This window comes from Hypanus sabinus, chromosome 8 (genome assembly GCF_030144855.1).
Source record: "Hypanus sabinus isolate sHypSab1 chromosome 8, sHypSab1.hap1, whole genome shotgun sequence".
In the NCBI taxonomy this organism is placed as follows: Eukaryota; Metazoa; Chordata; class Chondrichthyes; order Myliobatiformes; family Dasyatidae; genus Hypanus; species Hypanus sabinus.
In genome coordinates this window covers 57,242,713-57,264,140 of record NC_082713.1, presented here as the reverse complement: position 1 = coordinate 57,264,140, position 21,428 = coordinate 57,242,713, and the positions used below count along the sequence as shown (strand labels likewise).

The 21,428-nt window shown below is 39.4% G+C and overlaps 1 protein-coding gene across 1 annotated transcript in view; it reads right to left on the bottom strand.

Annotated features, from left to right (window-relative positions):
- Positions 1-21,428, bottom strand: part of hdac8 (histone deacetylase 8) — a 98,031-nt gene that overhangs the window by 56,026 nt on the left and 20,577 nt on the right. The window contains exons 4-5 of the mRNA XM_059977278.1: positions 21,288-21,418; positions 5,734-5,875 (exon numbers count right to left, since the gene is read on the bottom strand). Of these exons, the coding sequence (XP_059833261.1) occupies positions 5,734-5,875; positions 21,288-21,418 (273 nt within the window). The remainder of the gene's footprint in view (positions 1-5,733; positions 5,876-21,287; positions 21,419-21,428) is intronic.

Below are 21,428 nucleotides of genomic sequence, written 5' to 3'. Positions count from 1 at the left end.
TATTGCTTCTGATGATGGACAGTGAGGCAACACATCATCAGAAGTAATGTTGCTGAATTAACAACTCTAAATCATGACAAAAACATGGGATATACTGTTAAATGCTGCAATAAAATTGTGACCCTAAAACAGACACAGAATAAAAATAGTGAGATTTGTAAAGAAATGCATATCAAAATGTGAATTGTTCACAACTTTTCAAAGTTCATCATAAGATGGTGCTGCGGAAACAATGTTTGTCCTTGCGCAGTTCCTTGGGATCAAGGATAACTTGTTCCTGTTCCAGTGTTGTGTGGTCTGAGATGACTAACGAGACAAATCTGGGACCCACAGACTTCCAGGGATAGAGCAAGAGATGTCTGACGAAGCAGGCAAATGAGTATACTGCAAGATGATGCATTGCATCTGCCACTTATGCCTGTTTTCATTGTGATCTTGATGCTCCTTCTCCACTTTGAGTAGTCATAAGCCAGAGATTCCCTGAGTGGAATATTGCATTCTTTCTCCCCCACAAAGACTTTGAGCAGAATCTTGGACTCTTTTCCCCTGTACACTTTGTAATCCCTTCTGATAACAGAGCTCAGAATAGAGTTTCTATTTCAGGAACCAGGAGTAAAATATGTAAATGATGTGGTCTTCTCAACTTATCCAAATGTGTGTTAACTAGTAGTTCAATCCTTTTACATTTGGTTAAAGCCAACTGTTAGATACGTGGGTAATGACCAAAGCAAAAATGACTGGAGTCACTTTACACTTTAGTGCAAGGGTGTTTTTGAGGTGCATCAAGAATCAAACATACAAAAATTAGTGGAAATAGTGAAAAGAAAACTGCCAATATTTACAAAAAGATATCTACTATAAAACACAATAATAACTCCATACTTTGTCCAGTCTGAACTCCTGGCAGCCCCGATCTCACTCTCCCCTACAGAGGGCGATGAGCTCCTTTAAATCAGCACTAGGACATACCATCTTTAGTTACGAACAAGGTTAAATTAAAACTGCACACAGACATCCCACCAATTGATGTCTCCCTCAAATTGATGGTGCTACCTCACTGAAATGAGTTTTTGCAGGGTGGGATGTCTGTGCACATGAATTAGAATATGATACACCCCACAATGTAGTTACAATCATATTACAAAATTAAAATATTTATATTAATTACAGCATATGAACAACATATACACATTTACACATCCCCATTATTAAAGAAATGGAATATTCTTCTTTGTATGGCAGGGAAGTCACCATAAAGCCAACCCAAGCACATCAGCTCAGTTTAGGACATTATGAGAAAATACCGGGGAAGACATTGAGGTGTGTACTGTCAGTGCTACAACTGCAAAATGACAAATGAGTGCGAGTGTGCGTAAATACTCTATAATACTGAACTTACACCTCTGACCATTAAAACAATCATATCAAGATCATAAGGTTACATTTAAAATCTACATATAATGAAACCATTGCTATGGAGAACATTAGAGCAAACAACACCTCTCCCCATCATGTCTTTCTCTTTTTCTGTCCTTTACTCCACTCAGATGGATGTCCACAAACCTCTAACTCTCAACATTACATCTACAGAAAACCATCTCCCCCCCACCGCCCCAGAGTCAAGGGCAATGATTCAGACTGAAATACTGATGAACGTAAACAGGTTCAGGTGATGTTTAGAAAGGGTTAGATAAACAGTATCATCATAACCCAATTTTTCTCTTGATCTCAGACTTCACTGTTTCAAATGCTAGAAATCAAAATTAGTTTTAAATGATACACAACTACATTTGCTAAGAACAAGCAGTCAAGAAAATTGATTGACTGAAATAATAAACAGCTTTTGAGGAAATTCAAGTGAAATGAAGCACACAATCACCATCACCTGCATTTCAACGTCTGACCCGATTTTACTAAAAATATATTTTCTTTAAGGTTCACAGTTTGCTGCTTTCAGGATAAAACAAGAATGATAATGCAGCTACTCTCTCAGTCTACCCCAACAACACTTCCCAAATCGGCAGCCTCTTCCACTAAAGGCAAGGGAAGCACACATTTGGGAACATCACCAGTCTGTAGGCTTCTCTTTTGATCACACACTATCCTTGAAAAACAATACGTGTTCACAATATATGTTCTTCTTTCATCTCCATTAGACTGAATCATAAGATTTCTAACGCAGCATTATGGAAATACTTCATCAGGAAGAACGTAGGTGTTTAGAATAATGGCCTACAATATTCCCTCTAAAACGTGTATGTGTACACATCTTTTGTTACTTGTGCACAAAAGGTTGTGCACATTCACTCTACCTCATTGGCATGTTAAATATATTTCACAATTGTACACAATCACATTTCTTTATGCGGTTTCTGATGTAGATGGTGTTGACAACATGGGGTTTGCGATGACTTGTCTGCAGATTTTAGAACTGGCTGTAGAGAAATTAACAATCTTATTGAATAGAATATACAACAGTGGCAAAGTACTAGAAGATCTTTTAAAGGCAGCATTCATTGCGCTGCCAAAGAAACCAGGTGCAACAGAGTGTGGACAACACAGAACAATTAGTTTAATGAGCCACCTCACACAAATTCTACTTAGAATCATCATGCTCAGAATAAGAAACAAAATTAAACCAGAGATCAGTGAAGAACAATGCAGTTTTGTTGAAGGCAAGGGAACATCAAATACAACTTAAGATTCTCAGGAATATTATTGAACAGTCAATAGAAGTACAAGAAGACCTATACTTCTGTTTCATTGACTACACAAAAGCCTTTGACACAGTGAAACACCAAGTCATCGTGAAAATGATTAAAGATATTAATATCGACAGAAAAGATCTAAGAATAATCAGGAATCTCTACTAGCAACAAAGTGCAGCCATACGGATAGACAACGAGATTGGTGAATATCAGCTAATAAAGCGAGGAGTCAGAGTTGTGTTCTCTCACCAGACCTGTTCTCCCTGTACAGTGAAAACATCATGAGAACTATGTAAGACCTACCTGGAATAAGTATAGGAGGACACAATATCAACCACCTCCGCTATGCGGATGATACAGTATTGACAGCAAACAGTGAAGTAAATTTACAGAAACTAGCATCTACCATCAACACAGAGAGTGAAAGATTTGGCCTAACCTTAAACAAAAAGAAAACTGAAGTAATGGTAATATCAAAGAAATCCGATATCCCAAACTGTAAGATCATATTGGGAAATGAAATCCTGAAGCAAGTTCACAACTCCAAGTACCTTGGATCATGGGTAACATCTGATGACAAACGTGAAACGATTTAGATGAAGGCATTGAGAATAACATCAGCAAGTTTCCTGAAGATACTAAGCTGGGTGGCAATGTGACATGTGATGAGGATGTTAGGAGAATTCAGGGTGACTTGGATAGGCTGGGTGAGTGGGCAGATACGTGGAAGATGACGTTTAATGTGAATAAGTGTGAGGTTATCCATTTTGGGAGTATGAACAGGAAGGAAGATTATTATCTGAACGGTGTAAAGTTAGGTAAGGGAGAAATACAAAGAGATCTAGGAGTCCTTGTTCATCAGTCACTGAAGGTGAATGAGCAAGTGCAGCAGGCAGTGAAGAAGACTAATGGAATGTTGGCCTTTATTACAAAGGGAATTGAGTACAAGAGCGAGGAAATCCTCTTGCATTTGTACAGGGCCCTGGTGAGACCACACCTGGAGTACTGTGTACAGTTTTGGTCTCCAGGGTTAAGAAAGGACATCCTGGCTGTAGAGGAAGTGCAGCGTAGATTCACAAGGTTAATTCCTGGGATGTCAGGACTGTCTTACACAGAGAGGTTAGAGAGACTGGGCTTGTACACGCTGGAATTAAGGAAATTGAGAGGGGATCTGATTGCAACATATAAGATTATTAAGGGATTGGACAAGATAGAGGCAGGAAATATGTTCCAGATGCTGGGAGAGTCCAGTACCAGAGGGCATAGTTTGAGAATAAGGGGTAGGTCATTTAGGACAGAGTTAAGGAAAAACTACTTCTTCCAGAGAGCAAACACGAGGAATGTTCTACCAGCATTTTGTGTGTGTTGTTTTCTCCCACAGAGTTGTGGGGGTCTGGAATGCACTGCCTCGGAAGGCAGTGGAGGCCAATTCTCTGGATGCTTTCAAGAAGGAGCTAGGTAGGTATCTTATGGATAGGGGAAATCAAGGGATATGGGAACAAGGCAGGAACCAGGTATTGATAGTAGATGATCAGCCATGATCTCAAAATGGTGATGCAGGCTCGAAGGGCCGAATGGTCTACTTCTGCACCTATTGTCTATTGAAACAGACATAAAAGCAAGAATAGCAATGGCAAGAACAGCATTTACAGAAATGAGAAATATTCTAACGAACAAGAAAATAGCAATTGACATCTGCTTTAGAACTCTCAGCTGCTACATTCTTCCTATATTGATGCATGGCTGTGAGTCATGGACCATCACAAATGCAAGAAAAAAGAATCAATGCAGCAGAGATGTGGTTCCTCAGAAGAATGCTATGCATATCATATACGGACAGGATAACCAATGCAGAAGTTCTACAGAGAACAAAAACAAAATGTACATTACTGAAAAAAAATCAGAAAACAGCAATCAAATTTCTTTGGACACATCATGCGAAGAGAGACATCAGAACATTTAGTTACAACTGGAAAGCTGGAAGGAAAAAGCAGAGGTGGACAGAGAAAGAAAATGATAGATGGATTAACATCGTAGTTGGAAACGGGGAGGCAACAACTATAATTCAGAGGGTCAGGGACCGTGATGGATGGAGAGACATGATTGCCCACGCCAAACGGCAAGGCACCTCAACAGTTATTTTATTTTATTGAAGAAATTATTAATTCACTATGTTAAATTCCAAAGAAGCAAAGGGTGTGAAGCACAAAAGGACTGATAGTTCATTTAAAGCTGAAAGGCTTGATGAAACAATAGAAACTGCTACACGAGGTCAGGAATGTGCAGCTACCAGAAATATTTATGTATAATACAGAAGATGGTGTTACCTGCGTGTATTGTTGCGTTGCTGAAGTTGCTGGAGAATTTGCAAGTGGTAAGAAGTGGAGTAATATTTGGAAACTTAACTTTTTAAGTAGATCACATATGGACAGTGTGCAAAAGCTCCGGCAAGAATATCCTTGATTACCTGCTACAGTCCTGCTACATATGTTTCGTGAGAGTGCAGATGAATGAGAGTGAAAATGATCAAACCCTGAGGAAATCAAAGTTTTTATTGACAGAATTTTGCTGTCAAAATGAATACCTCTATAAAATCCAGTGTGTACATGTTACTGGCAAAAAATTACATAAGTTTTTTTTGCACACACTGGTCATTACAAATTAGAGGGAACATTGATGGCTTACCACCACACTCTCAAGAGTGATTGGGATAGGCCATAAACGTAAGCCTTACTTGTGATAACCACATCAGTAAAAAGATATTTTAAAAAATATATTAAATCCTGAGTGCACTGAATACATCCAGACTGAAATTCAACGTCCTGAATTCAGTACAGAGCAGCATAATTCCAGGTAAAATTTCATCTCGAAGCCCAGTTTTGGAAAAGGCCAAGTTCTTCAAGTATAACTCTTATAAAGATATTAAAAGATATAAATGAAAGTTTAATTAATAGAATTTAATCTAATTATATTTACATTGATTATTTTTGTTGTTAACTTGGTAAAATTATCTTTCTAAACTTACTTTTTTGCATGATGCCATCCCCCAGGCCAGTTTATTGCTACTTGATATTTTTTGTCCATCAAGCACTGAGCCGCTGTAAGGGTGGCTCCAGCTACGGCTGCAGCATAATCAAACACTCCCTCTGTTGCAGGGCAGTCATAACCTGAAACATGCAAGCATTGGAGAGAAGCTGTAAAACAATGATTAAACCAATTCAATAGTAAACATGAAAACTGAACTAAAAACAGCCCAACCACAGTACAGGTTTTTGTAAAAAACTAATTTTACTCTGTTCTTTTCTCTTTCTATTTTTCTTGCTCACCTTCTGCCACTATTTCTATGTGAACGTTAAATTGTCAATTTCATGCTTAGAGAAAAGGTTACTCTAATGACCATTACTCATGAGCTTTGAAACCACAGTTGCAAGAAAAGGTTTGTGAACTCTTTGCAATTGTTTTTCTGCATTAATTACTCATAAAATGTGGTCTGATCTTCATCTGAGTCACAGTAATAGACAAAAACAATCTGCTTTTCTCATCAATACTGAGTACACCACTTAAAAAATCACAGTCTAGGTTCAAAAAGTATGCGAACCTCTGGGGTAATGCCTTCTACAAAAGCTAATTGGAGTCACGTGTTCCAATCAATGAGATGAGCTAGGAGGTGTGGGTTGTAGATGTGCCCTGTCTGATAAAAAAAGACACACAAAGTCAGGTTACTGACAAAGTCTGCTCTTTTCAAGAAAAATCTGCACTATGTCTCGATCAAAACAACTTTCCGGGGACATTAATAGAATTGTAGAGATGCATGAAGCTGGTAAAGGTTACAAAAGCATTTCCAAAGAACTAAGTCTTTCTAAAGACTGAGATCAGTGCACAATAAGAGAAGTTGTCTGTCAATGGGGAGGAAATTCAGTCCTGTTGCTACACTCCCAATGAGTGGGCATCCTTCAAAGGTCACATCAAGGGCACAATGTGCAATGCTGAAGGAGGTGAAAAAGAACCCAAGCGAAGGACACCATGGAGGAAAGCACTGCTCTCCAAAAAAAACTAGCGGTACATCTCAAGTTTGCAAAAAACCACCTGGTTGTTCTACAATGCTTCGGGGACAATGTTCTGTGAACAGATGAGACAGAAGTTGGACTTTCTGGCAGAAATGCACATTGCTATGTTTGGAAGAAAAAGGACACTGCACACCAACACCAAAACCTCATCCCAGCTGTGAAGCATGGTGGAAGGAGCATCATGGTTTGGGGCTGCTTTGCTGCCTCAGGGCCTGGACAGCTTGCAATCGTTGAGGGAACAAAGAATTCAAAATTGTATCAAGACGTTTTACATGAGAATGTCAGGGTAACAGTCCATCACCTGAAGCTCAATAGAAGTCGGATGGTGCAATAAGACAATGACCCAAAACAAGAGTAAATTAACAACAGAATGATTTAAGAAGAACATTTGTGTTTTAGAATGGCCAAGTCAGAGTCCAGACCTTAACCCAAATGAGATGCTGTGGCATATCCCAGAAATATAAATGAATTGGAACACTTTTGTATGGAGGAATGCTATAAATGTCCTCCTCACTGTTGTGCAAGTCTGGTCAGCAGCTACAGGAAATGTTTGGTGGAGGTTATTGCTGCTAAAAGAGGTTCTACCAGTTATTAGATACAAGGGTTCACATACTTTTTCCGGTCTGTACTGTGAATGATTAAACCATGTGTTCAATAAAGACATGAAAAGTACAATTGTTTGTCTGTTATTAGTTTAGGTGGGTAGTATTTGTCTATCGTTGTGACTTATCAGATCAGTTCACATTTTATGAGTAATTAATGCAGAAATCTAAGTAATTGCAAAGGGTTCACAAACTTTTTCTGCTACTGTATATTGAACAACTATTCAACTGTTGTGAAAATTAGAGCCAAGCCCATTCTTTCCACAATTATTATGCATTTACACACAGATGCAAGCATATTATATATACATACTCTCATAAATGGGGAGGATATTGATATTCACTTTTGAAATCCATGGTTGTTATAACTAATTTCATCACTTCTAACATTGTCCAAGCAGTGATTAGCTAACTCAGAGCACTGTTAATTGAAAATACTCTTTGCACAGTTTCTGTTTTCAATGCATATGCTCAGAGCTAACAAGAAATCTATTTCCTCTTCCTTTTTCAGCCTTTCTAATGCAACATACTATTTCCTGAGCTGAAAGAAACTTCTATAATCTTTTGCTAGCCCTCTGAAACTCAACAGTGAAACCCTGAGAGCTGTATCATATCAGACAAAAACAATTCAGCCTCTCAGTCACTTATTTTCCCCAGAACAACTAATCCTTTTATTACCCCCCTTCAGAGAAAGACGTTGTAAGAAAGAAATATATATTAAAGTAAGCAAAGTACATATTTTTTGTACAATTCTGTTTTTGCATCATCATGCTAAATGCATTAGGTTGTTCCATATTAAAGGGTTTCAACTAAAGGAGTTTGAGATAACTTTCTTCATATTGTAGTAGAAGCTACACATAAGCCTGAGTTTCAAAGTTTATTAATCCTTTCCATCTTTTTTTGGGACTGCAGAGTCCTATTTGTGAGCGATACAACTTTACAGACTATTAGTTTCATAAGATTTAACATGATTTCAACGTCATAATTTACTATTGTAATATATATACATATCTTTGTTCATTGAAAAAGACAGTAAACCTGAACAAGATCAGGTCACCCAAGATTTTCTGGATGCCTCATTGTTACCAGGTGTCTGGTAGGGTAAGGTTAAAAACTGGCTATTTAGCCAGATTTCTGTTCAGAATAGTTCTTTAAGAGTAGGGAAAATAAAAGAAATCTATTATTTAAATCCACCACATTAACATTAATATATCAGATTAATCTGAAGCAGCAAAGATTTGAACAAAATCTCAAATTTAAATTCAGATGCAGACACCATTTCCTACATTACCCCCTCCACACATCATTCTATTTCAATCAACAGAAATTCTTTTCTTCCCCCCCCCTTTCCAAAGCCAATTCAGAGCTAAAGAGGGGGATTTCAGGGTAGGAAACACCAGTCTGGTTGTCTTTGTCCTTTCCCAGTATAGGCTACTAACAGTTCCACAGAAGGTCCTTTGTTAGATCAGGTTCAAGTGAAAGATAATGAGAGTTTTGTGAACTGAAATTCCTCTGTACTGGAATGGTCCCAGCTTTCAGGCAACCTGACTGACACTAATCCTTATCTATAGAGTTATTGCGAGATACAGACTGAGATTACGTAACACCTAGCAACAAGAGAAAGACTTGGCTGCCGCGTTCACGTTGAAGATCCTCTTCTGAATCAGGCAGACAGAACGTACAGAACTTTTCACAAGCAAATTACTTTTTGGAAATCACAAGACGCTCTACTTGTGACCATCTTTCCTCATGCAGGTATTCCAGCCAGATAAGGTTAACTCTTTGAGCACCAGGTTCTTTAGAATTGGGAAATATAGAACATTGGGGTGGGACGTGATTGCTAAAAGTTATCCTGTGCTACTGAAGAACAATGCAAAAAACAAGAATAACATTGTTGTTATGTGTTTACCATTAAAAGGACTATGACTAAACTTTTCAAATCTGCCAAAGCTTTAGATGACAAAGAAACTTATCCAAAATCCCAGCAACAGTTTATGGATGAGTACATGGAAAATACTCTTACATTTTTTATAAAGAGAAACATTATTTTTGAAGAAACATATTTAAATATTTATACTTTTGAAGCTGGTACCTTCAAATGGGGAAAAAATCTACATTATACGATGAGAATTATTATTAAAATTCTGGTTGTTGATTTTTATGGCACTGAAGGAAACATTCAGTCCATCAGATTTGCAGTGACTATGCATCGTCCATATTTCTGTATTTTTTAAAAAAAATTCTTCCTTTTTTATTACTTGATTTTAAAAGAACATTTTCTTTCTGTTCAGTTTTCACTACTGTTTCTGTCAGGATACCTGTGATACCATAATTGTTTATAATTATTTCATATAATCAGTGAATTTCCAATTAACAGTCTACTTTACTTCTAATATCCCAGTGTTTTTGATATGCCATGGTTGTGGCTGTCCTACTGTTTTTTCTTTATAATTAATTAGCAATCTTTCTTGCTGAACTTCTCCTGCAGCGCACTGACAGGGCAAGTGGTTCTTGTGTTTCTTGCACTATTCTTCTTCCATTCACCTCTTTCTGCTCAAATACTCTGTAGACGCAACTCTCACTGCTCCAGTTCACAACTCCTTTCAGAACATCTGTTTGCTGATCAGGTTTTCTGTAAATGACTGCTTCATCATCATGGTCCTGATGGAAAACTGATTCGGAAGTTATGACACTTGATTCCTAAATGAAGTCCCTTCTGACTCTGCTTTTCATCACTGTTCAGCCAAATAGAGGCAAGAATTTTACCATTCTTTAATCACCTCATCATTTGCTTGTTTTATCTCCTTCACCTCTCACTTAAAAGTCTTGTTCTTTTATATCCATTTACCATGATCAAAAATTTCAGAGACGTCACCAATACCTTCCTCTCTAATCCTCTGCAATTTTAACTTCTAACTCAATTAAACAAACTCCTGATATCCTGCTGAACTCCTGATATCCAGTGGCAAAGTCGCAAATAAATGAAGGGAATCCTGGTTATTTTCTTTATCAGGTTTTGTTCTTTAATAGTTCTCCCAAATAAGTGGCTGTCCCAATTAACAGGTGATGCAATTAACCAGAACCCACTATATTTACATTCCTTACTATAAATAACTAGACCAATGGTACTCCAGATGTGGCTGTATCAATGCCCTATATTAATGAAGAATAACTTCCCTATTTTTCAGTTCAGTTTCCTTCACAAGACAAAGATGGTTTGGAACACTATCTTAGTAAGTTTGCTCTTAGATAAACAATGGTAAACATTATGCCGGGAGACATATAGGGTGTGGAGAAAGAAAACATGTACTGGACTAGCCTAACATTGTAGCAGTAACCTTAAAGTTAACACCAGAAAATTTTGATGCTGATAGTGAGCACAATGAGATCTATATAAAAAACACCTACTTGCAAGAAATGTTCAAAATCCCCGTCAACAGAATAGGTAAGATTAACTAATAAGATGCAGTATCTTTGTTACTGAGGCGGAGCTAAGATGTCGGTAGAGGATAGCTTCTTCAAGCTCATCTGTGAAACACCTTAATTTCTTCCCTTAACGTTTCCTTTTCCCTTTTCAAGGTGGATGAGGTTCTGTTGGAGTCCATGATCTACTTCTGCACTCAAACTGTAGTTCTTTATGGTGATGATTTGCTCTCCCAGAGCTCACCGACCAGCCATTTGTGATATCCCCAGGATCTGGAAGATGAGCGCTGTCAGGGTAAGGCCCTATTGATGAATCGATTCCATGCCAGTGCTGCTGACTGAAGCGTCGTGGGAGATAGAATGGAACATCAGGACAGCAGATGCAGCTGTCAGAGACCTCTGCACTCAGGCGATCTCTCTCTCTCTCTCTCTCTCTCTCTCGATGGTGGAGGAGAGTTTACTGCCAATTCTCAAGTCAGAAAACTCAGAATAAAAGCGACTCGGCAGACTGTAACATCATAACCAGCAAGCAGTTTTGTTTTGTTGGTCTCCCCACTGGCTGTGGAAAGGGAGGCGACTCTCTGTCCTTTATAGGAAGTGGAGAACCTGCGGCATGTTGAATTATCAGATGAACAATTAGTTTTTGTTGTACTGCAGATCATGGTCTCTCTTTGGGGACTTTGCTATCGATTGCTTGGTGGGTGCTGAAGCTTTGCTGCTGCTTGTGCATGGGAGGAGAGGAGAGGGCTTTGGGGTTCTAACGTTTTACTATCATTCATTCTTTGGGGTTCCCTTGCTTTCGTGGATGATTGCGAACAGCAAGAATTTCATGTTGTATACTGTCTACATTTTCTGATATTAAGTGGAACCACTGAGTATATGATCTTTTCATGCTTCAGCTTCCAGCTTGCATTGCTCAGAGAATTGATTGAAATGAAAATCCAATCTTAATCAGCATCATCTTTGAGCCATAAAGCACTCTTAACACAAAACTGGCCTTTCAGCTCATCAAATTCTTGCCAAACTATTATTCTGCCTAGCCCCATCCACATGCACCAGGACTATAGTCCTCCATACCCTTAGTTATCCAAACTTTTCTTAAATGTTGAAATCACTCGCTCCTACCATTTGCACTGGCAGCTTGTTTCACACTCTTACCACCTTCTGAGTGAAGAAGTTCTCTCTCACATTACCTTAAACATTCCACCTTTCTCCCTAAAGGGTGATTTATCCTCGTGCGTACGGGCTACGCTGCAGCTTACACCATAACCCTGATTTTCACTTCTGCGTCGCTCTACACCATAGGTGTCAAACTCAAGGCCCGCGGGCCATATCCGGCCCGCAAGATCATTTTAGATAGATCTATTATTTTAATTATTAATGGCCCGGCGATATGAAGCCTATGATTGTAAGTTAATACCAATCATAAAAATAATGCTTGCTCAGCAGTCTTCTTCATAAGAAACGGAATTTGTGAAGTGAAACACTTTGTAGTTATAGCAGAGACTGAGACACATGAGAACAGGCTGAAAAGACGGAGGCAATGAAAGCTGCGTTCGCACGCGCCCGACTGATCCGGCCCGCATGAAGCTGCATTTTGCCCAATGCGGCCCGTGAGTTTGACACCCCTGCTCTACACTGTAGCTAGTATGCGTTGGTGTGTGCCAAACCGCTAGTTGGCGGTGGGGTTTCTATGCCACTGTGTTGAGTTTCTTCATGAGAAACATGGAAGAGGAAATGCATTTCAAACATTTTCGCATGTTGGCAGATAGATCTGACGATTTGGTTCACCTATTTCGTATCGGTGTACGTACAGCCTACAGACACGGCAGAGAAGAAGCAACCGGAAATGTGATGCCACCAAGTAGACCAATCACAGTTGTTGCGGTCTGCGTCACCATGATGCATGAGTAACTTTTCTGGAGAGGTGCACGTCACCCTGTGGCGTAGGGTACGCGTTACCTACGGCGTCAATACAACATACAAGTATAAATTAGCCTTTAACCCATGACATTTAGTTCTAGTCTCACCCAACTTCAGAGGAAAAAGTCTATTTGCATTTACCCTATCCATATCCTTCATAATTTCGTATACCTCTATCAAAGCTCCCCTCATTCTCCAAGGGTCTAGGGAACAAAGTCCTAATCTATTCAACCTTTCCCTGTAACTCAGGTCCTCAAGTCCTGGCAACATCCTTGTAAATTCTCTCCGTACTCTTTCAATCTTATTGATATATTTTCTGTAGGTAGGTAACCAGAACTGCATATAACATTTCAAATTAGGCTCCCCAAAGTCTTATAGAACTTCACAATATCATTCCAACTCCTGTACTCAGTACCTTGATATATGAAGACCGATGTGTTAAAAGCTCTCTTTATGACCCTAGCTACCTGTGATACCACTTTCAAGGAATTATAAACCTGTGTTCTATCGCACTCCTCAGGGCCCTACCACTCACCATGTAAGTTCCATCCTGGTTCATCCTCCCAAACTGCAACACCTTACACTTACATTCCAACTGCCTTTTCTCAAAGAGCCCATTTTTCCAGCTGGTCCAGATGCCGCTGCAAGCTTTCAAGCCTTCTTCACTGTCCACTACGCCCCCAAATTTGCTAATCCAGTTTTAACACATTAAGATGAATTCCCTTTAAGGAGAATGGAGGCATGGAGTCATGCCTATGCCTGACTTGGTTTAACATGGGGGGGCTAATGCATGGGCAGCCGCCTTGACAGATGAGGGTCAGAGTCCAGTGCCATGGAACACAAGAAGACTGGAGACCCTTCACTGCCATTGTGATGTGTCACCATTTTCTCCCAGCTCCTGAAGTCAATGTTTGATCCAATTTACTACTTTATCCTGAACCCTCCATACAGAACCTTGCCAAAGGCCTCGCTAATGTCCATGTAGATAACATTCACTGCTTTTTCTTCATCAACTTCTCTAGTAACCTTCTTGAAAAACTCTATAAGATTGATAAGACACAACCTATCATGAACAAAACCACGTTGACTATCCCTAATCAGCCTGTCTGTCCAAACACTTATGCATTTGGTTCCATGTGCAATACCCTGGTTCACATTTTTATGCTGTAGGTATTTCATTTTAGTAGTTCTGCTTTCAGCTTCTTTGGGTTATTGTTGAAGATAAGGGATGCTGAGTAATGTGTGTCATCCAATTAGGATGGTGGAACCGGGAGAAGGCCCTAGAGAATGCTGGGGCAGAGGTTTTGTGAGAGACACTAAGGTTGGTCTTGGTCTTTGGTGGGAGATGAAGACAGATGCTGGAGGGAACCGGTCATATGATTCGATCCAGTGGGAAAACACGAATCGATGCAGCCAAGACACGGAGGTCTGCTAAGGATCAGTGAATTATTGCTTTTGAAGCATTTGACTGTTTAACTATAATGGCTCCTTTTTGGGTTTTTTTTCTTTCTTTTCTTTACTAACTCTTTGGTTAACGTTCATAAATGCACTGCTTTATAATTGTATACAGTGTGCAATTTATTACTTCATGCCGACGGGCTATTGCAGAGGCAGTAAATCACACAGCATTCGCACAAACTGGGGTTTGGGTGGATGAGCCATCCAATCCCATAGATTTGGTGGGACCAAAATCAGATACTCCCTAGACAGACAAAGCTGGATAGGTGACTTCTCGCTGCGGAATCCAGTGGTTGCTAGCAAGGGGCTAACGAGCCGCATTTCCAGAGACGCCCAGTAAAAGATGGTTTCACTTAGAATGCCTTCCAATAACTTACCCACAGGCTCACTGGCCTATAATTTTTCAGCTTATTCTTAAGAGCCTTTCTTAAACAATGGAACAACATCTGCTATCCTTCAATACTCCGGCACCACACCCAAGGCTAAGAACATTTTAAATACCTCTGCTTGGACTCCTGTAATTTCTGTACCGGTCTCCCACAAGGTCTGAGAAAATACCTTGTCAGACCCTGGGGATTTATCCACCTGAATTTACCTCAAGACAGCAAACACCTCCTCCTTTGAAATCCACATAAGTTTCGTGTCCTCACTGCCTCAGTTCTACAGACTCCGTGTCCATCTCCCGAATAAATATAGATACAGGAATTGAAAAGTTGAACATGGTGGAATAATGTTCTGAGTTGCATCTATTTCAATGCAAGGATTATTGTAGGTAAGGTGAATGAGCTTAAAGCATGTGAAATTATGACATTGTGGCTATTGGTGTGATTTAGTTGCAGGAGTGGCAGCTCAGTATTCTGAGGTTCTGTTGTTTTAGATATGACAGAGTGCGAGGGTTTAAAGGGGGAGGGGTGGCATTACTAGTCAGGGAAAATGTCACAGCAGTGCTCAGTCAGGACAGACTGGCAAGCTCGTCTCGTGAGGCTATATGGGTGGAACTAAGGCCAAAGCTGGTTTCAAATCTACAGATAGAAAGAGCTTGTGTGGCCCATAACATTCATTGGTCTCAAATGAACAAATTAACTTTGGGCAAATGACAACAACATATGCATTACGTGCCATTCTATGTTACAGCACAAGTTCATGATCGTATTTTAATTCACACCAAGTTTCATTCGCTTTTTTGCTTGCCGATCTACACCAACCCAAAACTAAACGGTGCCTTATTTTAGTTTTGTAATTCACATCCTTATTTTCAAATTAAACTGTTCTCCTCCAACCCTTCAACACCATAAAAATCATGTGGTCTGACTCGCCTGCTGTCATGTGAGCTCATTATAAATGACCCTTAATTAGTTGCTCTGCTTCAGCTGTTGAGGCTCAGTCTCTGGAATTCTCTGGCTTACGGTTACATAAACCCTACCTATTTATTGAAGCTATTGGTTATCCATTTTACTACTTCACCATGTTGTTCAGCATCAAATTATATTTGATAACAATTTTCCAAAATACCTTAGGACATATTGGTAATGTGAGACTGATATGTAACTGCAGATTGTTGTAAATATTCCCAGAACAATTCCACAACAAGAAACATTTCCTCACATTTTGTTCTCTTCTCTTTGAAGCCACCTCTTAGTCATGACATCTTTCCCAAGAAAAAAATAAGTACAGGGTAATTTATATTATTTGACAGCTATTCTCCTCACATCACTGCAATCAGTGTTGTGGCTTTACTACCATGGTATTCTTAATAAATTTGCTTATTTTGACCAAGATACAACAAAGAAACAGCCATATTCATCCACCATTTGAAGTCCAGGAATAATATTTGCTAACTTAAAAAAAAGCTTCACATTTAATTTCAGGATAAATATGTATTCTGCACAGCTGTGAATCAAATTGAGAATACAGTGTTTCTCCTAGCACCATAATGGTTGTGAGATAGGGTATTTTTAGATCAGGTTTTGATTTTGTAATTAGGAATGTAGTTATGCAAATGTTAATTGGATACAATAATCACTGGATAAATTTACACACATTATAATCAAAGTAAAGGTGGTGGTGGTGTATGAACAGTAAATAGCTTCTCAATATGGCATAATGCACAATTATATTTTAGTCTTTGAACTTTGCTTGACATCTGGAAAAATACTGGTTGCTCTCCACAGCAAAAGCAAAGACAGATGAAATACAAATACAACTGGATCTTGAAAGTAATTCACTCCATACACAAAACTATCCCAGTTAAAGGATCTGTATCAGCGAATCAGCAGCCACAAAGCAGCCTTGGATTTACTGTTCACTTGGTTACATCTTGTGCAGAGACAAGTGCAAACTTTAGATCTCTGAACAATGGGACAAATATCAAACAATTGATTTCTCTATACACATCGGGGGGGGGGGGGGGGGATTACAATCTGAGAAAATGATCCATATTATGATTTTCCATAATGCAATGTTGGAAAATCTGCTCATGTGCCAAGTAATATGAACTAAAAATTGTATATATTTACTTCTTTCTCCCCACATAAATTCCATGAGAGCAAACTTTATTCTACAACTCCAATTTTCAGTCGTATTTATGAATTCTGCAGAGCAAATTTCTGTTACCCAAGCAGCCATAGCACAAGGTGTACAGCTAACTTTTTAAAAGGTGATGCTCTGAAATTAAACGGGGCATTGTTGATAGCCTTGGAAGCTACTCCAACAAGTAGCAAAGACAGCCAACCAGGATTTTCTATAAAACTGGCACCTGGTGCCATCTAGTGGCAAGAGGAATATAATAGATCAGTTTGTGTTCTAGTCCAGGGGACCCAAACTTTTTTTGCACCATGGACTGGTTTGATATTGACAATATTCTTGCAGACTGGCTAACCGGGGGGGGGGGGTTGCTAATCACAACCGGAATATAGCTGATAAGTCAACTATAAGTCACTTACAAGTAGCTAATTTTGTTTCTAAAAGGGTTATCTAATGAATTTAATATGAGACACATAGCGCCTATTTTCCTCGCATGAATATAGTAATGTCAATTATATGTCTCTTATAAGTCAATAGCATCATAACATTTTAAGTAACATTTGGATATTAAACACACGACACATATTTTCCTTGTATGAACATATAAAATCATTGCAACACACCAATATCGCTTAATCAGTAGGTGCCCTGGGCTTGATTCCCTGCAACAAGACGGTCCCATCGAGGGGTGATGGGAGACAGCAATAATTAAAAGAGGTTCCTTATGTCTAGTCTATTTCGCAATTTAGTTTTCATTGCATTCATTGCAGAAAACCCTGCTTCAGAGATATGATGTCGGAAATGGAAGCAACGTTTTCAATGCTTTTGGGGCTATCTCAGGATATTCAGCCTTGACTTTGATCCAGAATGCCGGCAGAGATGTTATGTCAAACATACTTTTCAGCCCACCGTTATTTGCAAGCTCGAGGAGTTGATCTTCTTCCCACGCTGACATGGATGATTCACCGGGGACATTCACAAATGGGTCACGGACCCATTCCTTTGCACGTCTTGGGTCATTTGCAGTTGGGAAGTAACACTCAAGTTCTGTCGACAGCGAAGACAGGTGAAAGCAGCCACTTTATCTGCCAACTTGAAGACAACTGTCATTCTCTCCTGAAGTGACAAAGTGAGATGATTGAGCAGGTTGAAGACATCACACAGATAAGTGAGTTTTGCTATCCACTCCTCGTCACACAGTGACTCGTTAAGCTGTTCCAACAGCTGTGCTTCAATGTCCTCCGCAATGTCATCGATTCTCCTTGAAACTGTGGTTTCAGCACAGGTGCACTACAGGACTGTATGCCTAGCTCCCTGCTCTATTCAGTTTATACTTAGAATTCTGTGGCTAAGTACAGCTCCAATGCCATATTTAAGTTTGTTGATGTCACCACTGCAACCGAATAAAAGGTGGTGATGAATCAGCATATGGGATTGAGACTGAAAGAGAGACCTGTGCCATCTTGTTAGCTGCAGCTTCTCATAACAGTTCATGGCACATGTCCTTGGCAGCAGGCAGAATCAATTCTTCACCAACAGTGAAAGGCTTCTTAGCCTTAGCAATACATCTAGCCACTAAGTACAATGCTCTCAGAGCAGCAGCATTGTGGAGGTGGTGGCTTTCAGCACTTGCTTCTGTCCCGCTTGTTTATGCCTTTTCCGTTCAAAATCTCAACAGGTTTGTCTTTAAGTGCAGGGTACTTGGACTCAAGGTGCCAAAGCAGTTTTGAGGGCTTCATTGCCTCATTAGACAGCTTGTCTCCACATATTACACACAGGAGGCTTGGAGGATGCGAGTCACCGGTCGCATTAAAGCCATATTTTATGTGCGGCTTGTCGTATTTTCTGTTGAAGGAAGCTTTTTTTTTGCAGTCTCGGCCTCAGCTGTCTCTGCGTTATCATCATTGTTAAGCCTTTTATGTCCCTACCACCTCTTCCAAAGAAACTCTCAAGCAACGTTTGTTTTTTACTCATTGAGTAGTTGCAGGTTAATGACCGACTGAGGACCTCGTGTACGTTCAAGTTCAACAATAGGCGTGACAGGGAATGAGGAAAGGTGCAGCTGACTCATATCATTTCATTTCACCAAATCATATCATCCCTGTTCTAGTCAGCCCATGCCTCATTCTCTCATCCCTTGCTGTTCCCACAATCACACTAACCCTCAGTGGATCTGAAGTCTAAACAATCCAGTGGCCAGTTGGAATGTATTAAAGTTCAGTCAGAGCACTTGAAGGACTTGAAATTAGCTTCAAAAAATTATATGTGTATTTATATGTCAAGATGTTCTTCATTGACCAGTTCTACATTTAACACCATTACAGCCTCGAAACTCAACCTTAACCTCCAAGACCTGGGCCTTGGTACCTCCCTGTGCAACTAGACCTTTGATTTCCTCACTGGCAGACCCCAGTTAGTACGGATTTTTCAACCATGCCCTCCCCACTCAGCATCAGCACACGTGCACCACAGGACTGTGTGCCTAGCTCCCTGCTCTATTCAGTTTATACTTAGAATTCTGTGGCTAAGTACAGCTCCAATGCCATATTTAAGTTTGTTGATGTCACCACTGCTGCTAACTGAATAAACAGTGGTGATGAATCAGCATATGGGATTGAGACTGAAAATCTGCTTGAGTGGTGTCACAACAAAAACATCTCACTTAACAGCAGCAAAAGAGCTGATTATTGAGAAGCCAGAGGTCCATTAGCTGGTCTTCGTTAGGGGGATGGAGGTGGAGAGGGTCAGTAGCTTTAAATTCCTTGGTGTTAACATATCAGAGATACAGAAGCCTTGGGTCTGACACCACAAGGTTAAGGAATTACCCTTCAAGCATTAGGCTCTGAACTAACATGGGTCACTACACTGAACTAATCCTCTAACCTACCAACTCACTTTCAAGTGCACTTTACAACTCATTCTCAGTACTATTTTTAGTTGCACGATTTATCTTTTTTGCACATTGGTGTTTATCAGTCTTTATGTATAACTTGTACAAATCTATTGTATCTCTTTTTCCCTATATATATAGTAATTATATGGTAACATATATGTATTTAGATAATAAGTTTATTCTGTATTTTATTTTTTCTAACTAGTTTCATTAAAGGTAGTACTGCACAGGGATGGTAAGTTTTGTGTGATTTGCTAATAGTTATTGTAGCTCACAGAAAGCTGCACACATTTCAACCTTTGATTTCATTTAACTAGTTTCTGCTATACAGATGGAAGCAGAAGCTGTTAAAATCAAATGTTCCACCAAAGTCAATCAAGTGCTAAGTTATTCTGCACAAGTGATCATTTCTCAGAAACCATCAGAAGTGAGATAGATCTCAGATCTCTTCAAAATGGCACAATGTCGTATTTCAGAAAAGTTTTCTTATACTCAAAGGCTCCGGAGACGTCTTCTGTGCTTTCCCCCCCAGAAGACAACTCTTACAAAACAATCCTCAAATAGCAGTAAAACAATTAAATGTTTTCAGAATATCTGGAGTTGGATCCAAATTCATCACTTCCCTTTCAGAAAGCGGCAAGAGGCGTCATGATTAATGACAGTTTGCCATAGTCAATGTATACCAGTCATTCTCAACTGATACAATTTTAATATATCACACCTTTTCTGTTCATTCGCAGAGAATCCATTTAAAAGGTTGAGCATTTATGCTTTGATTAGACACCATATTTTGAATAGGTAACACATCAGGATAAAGAAAATGAAAGCACTTTAAATGCAACCACACAGTAACCACAGTTTTCCGAAAGCTGGATCTATTCAGTATATTTCCTGACAAAGTAGCTTTGCATTGATGTGAATTTAATGCTTCAAACATATGGGCTAAATCAAAAGGAAAAGTCTGGAGCAGGAAATTCACTTATGAAACATAAAGAAGTGGACAAAAAGTCCAGCTGCTCTAAATAACCCGATACATTCAGCAATTTTGCAGCTGGCCACATCTAGATCCACCAGCAGCCAGGGAAAAACATGATCTGCTGCATCTGCATCATTTGCAAAGCTTTACCTCAGTTTAACACTCTTAGTGTAAAAATTGCCTCTGACATCTCCCCTCTACATACCTCCAATCACTTTAAAATTATGCGGCCTCGTATTAGCCATTCACTTAGGCATAGCAGATTATGAACTGTTCTTTTATCCTGTACAATAACCCTCCTCTGATTGTTGGAATGAAACATTTCCTCCCTGCCAGTGCCAAAAATCCCAAGTGAAGAAGTTCAGCGATTTCAACCTGGTACTTTGTGGTCATGAATTCAAGGCACAGATCTGGCTTCTTTTCACTCATTAAAAGCATCAAGGACTAATAGGGATTAATTTACTGCTGTTTTGCAAAAGGCCGGAATTATCAGTCAAAAAGGTCACAAATAAGTATGGAATATGCAAAAGCCACATTAATAAACAACAGTGAACCACTGAGATGAGGGCAGAGTGAAAATACCTTAACCTACATGTAACTAGGTTTACCTCACTGTTGTTATCAGTGAAAAAATTTCCAATATGTATGAAAAACACAAACAAATGATTTCAATAAATCTCCAAAACATCAAAAAAGACAGGTCAGACTGCTCACCTAGTCCATACTCTACAGATTCAGGGTCATCATCATCACCATCTTCACTGATTTTCTGTAAGTGTTCCAGGTAAGCATCCGTATGGAACATTGCCATTTCCTCCATTGAAGCTATTCGGGGTTTGACAACCCTAGTAGAAA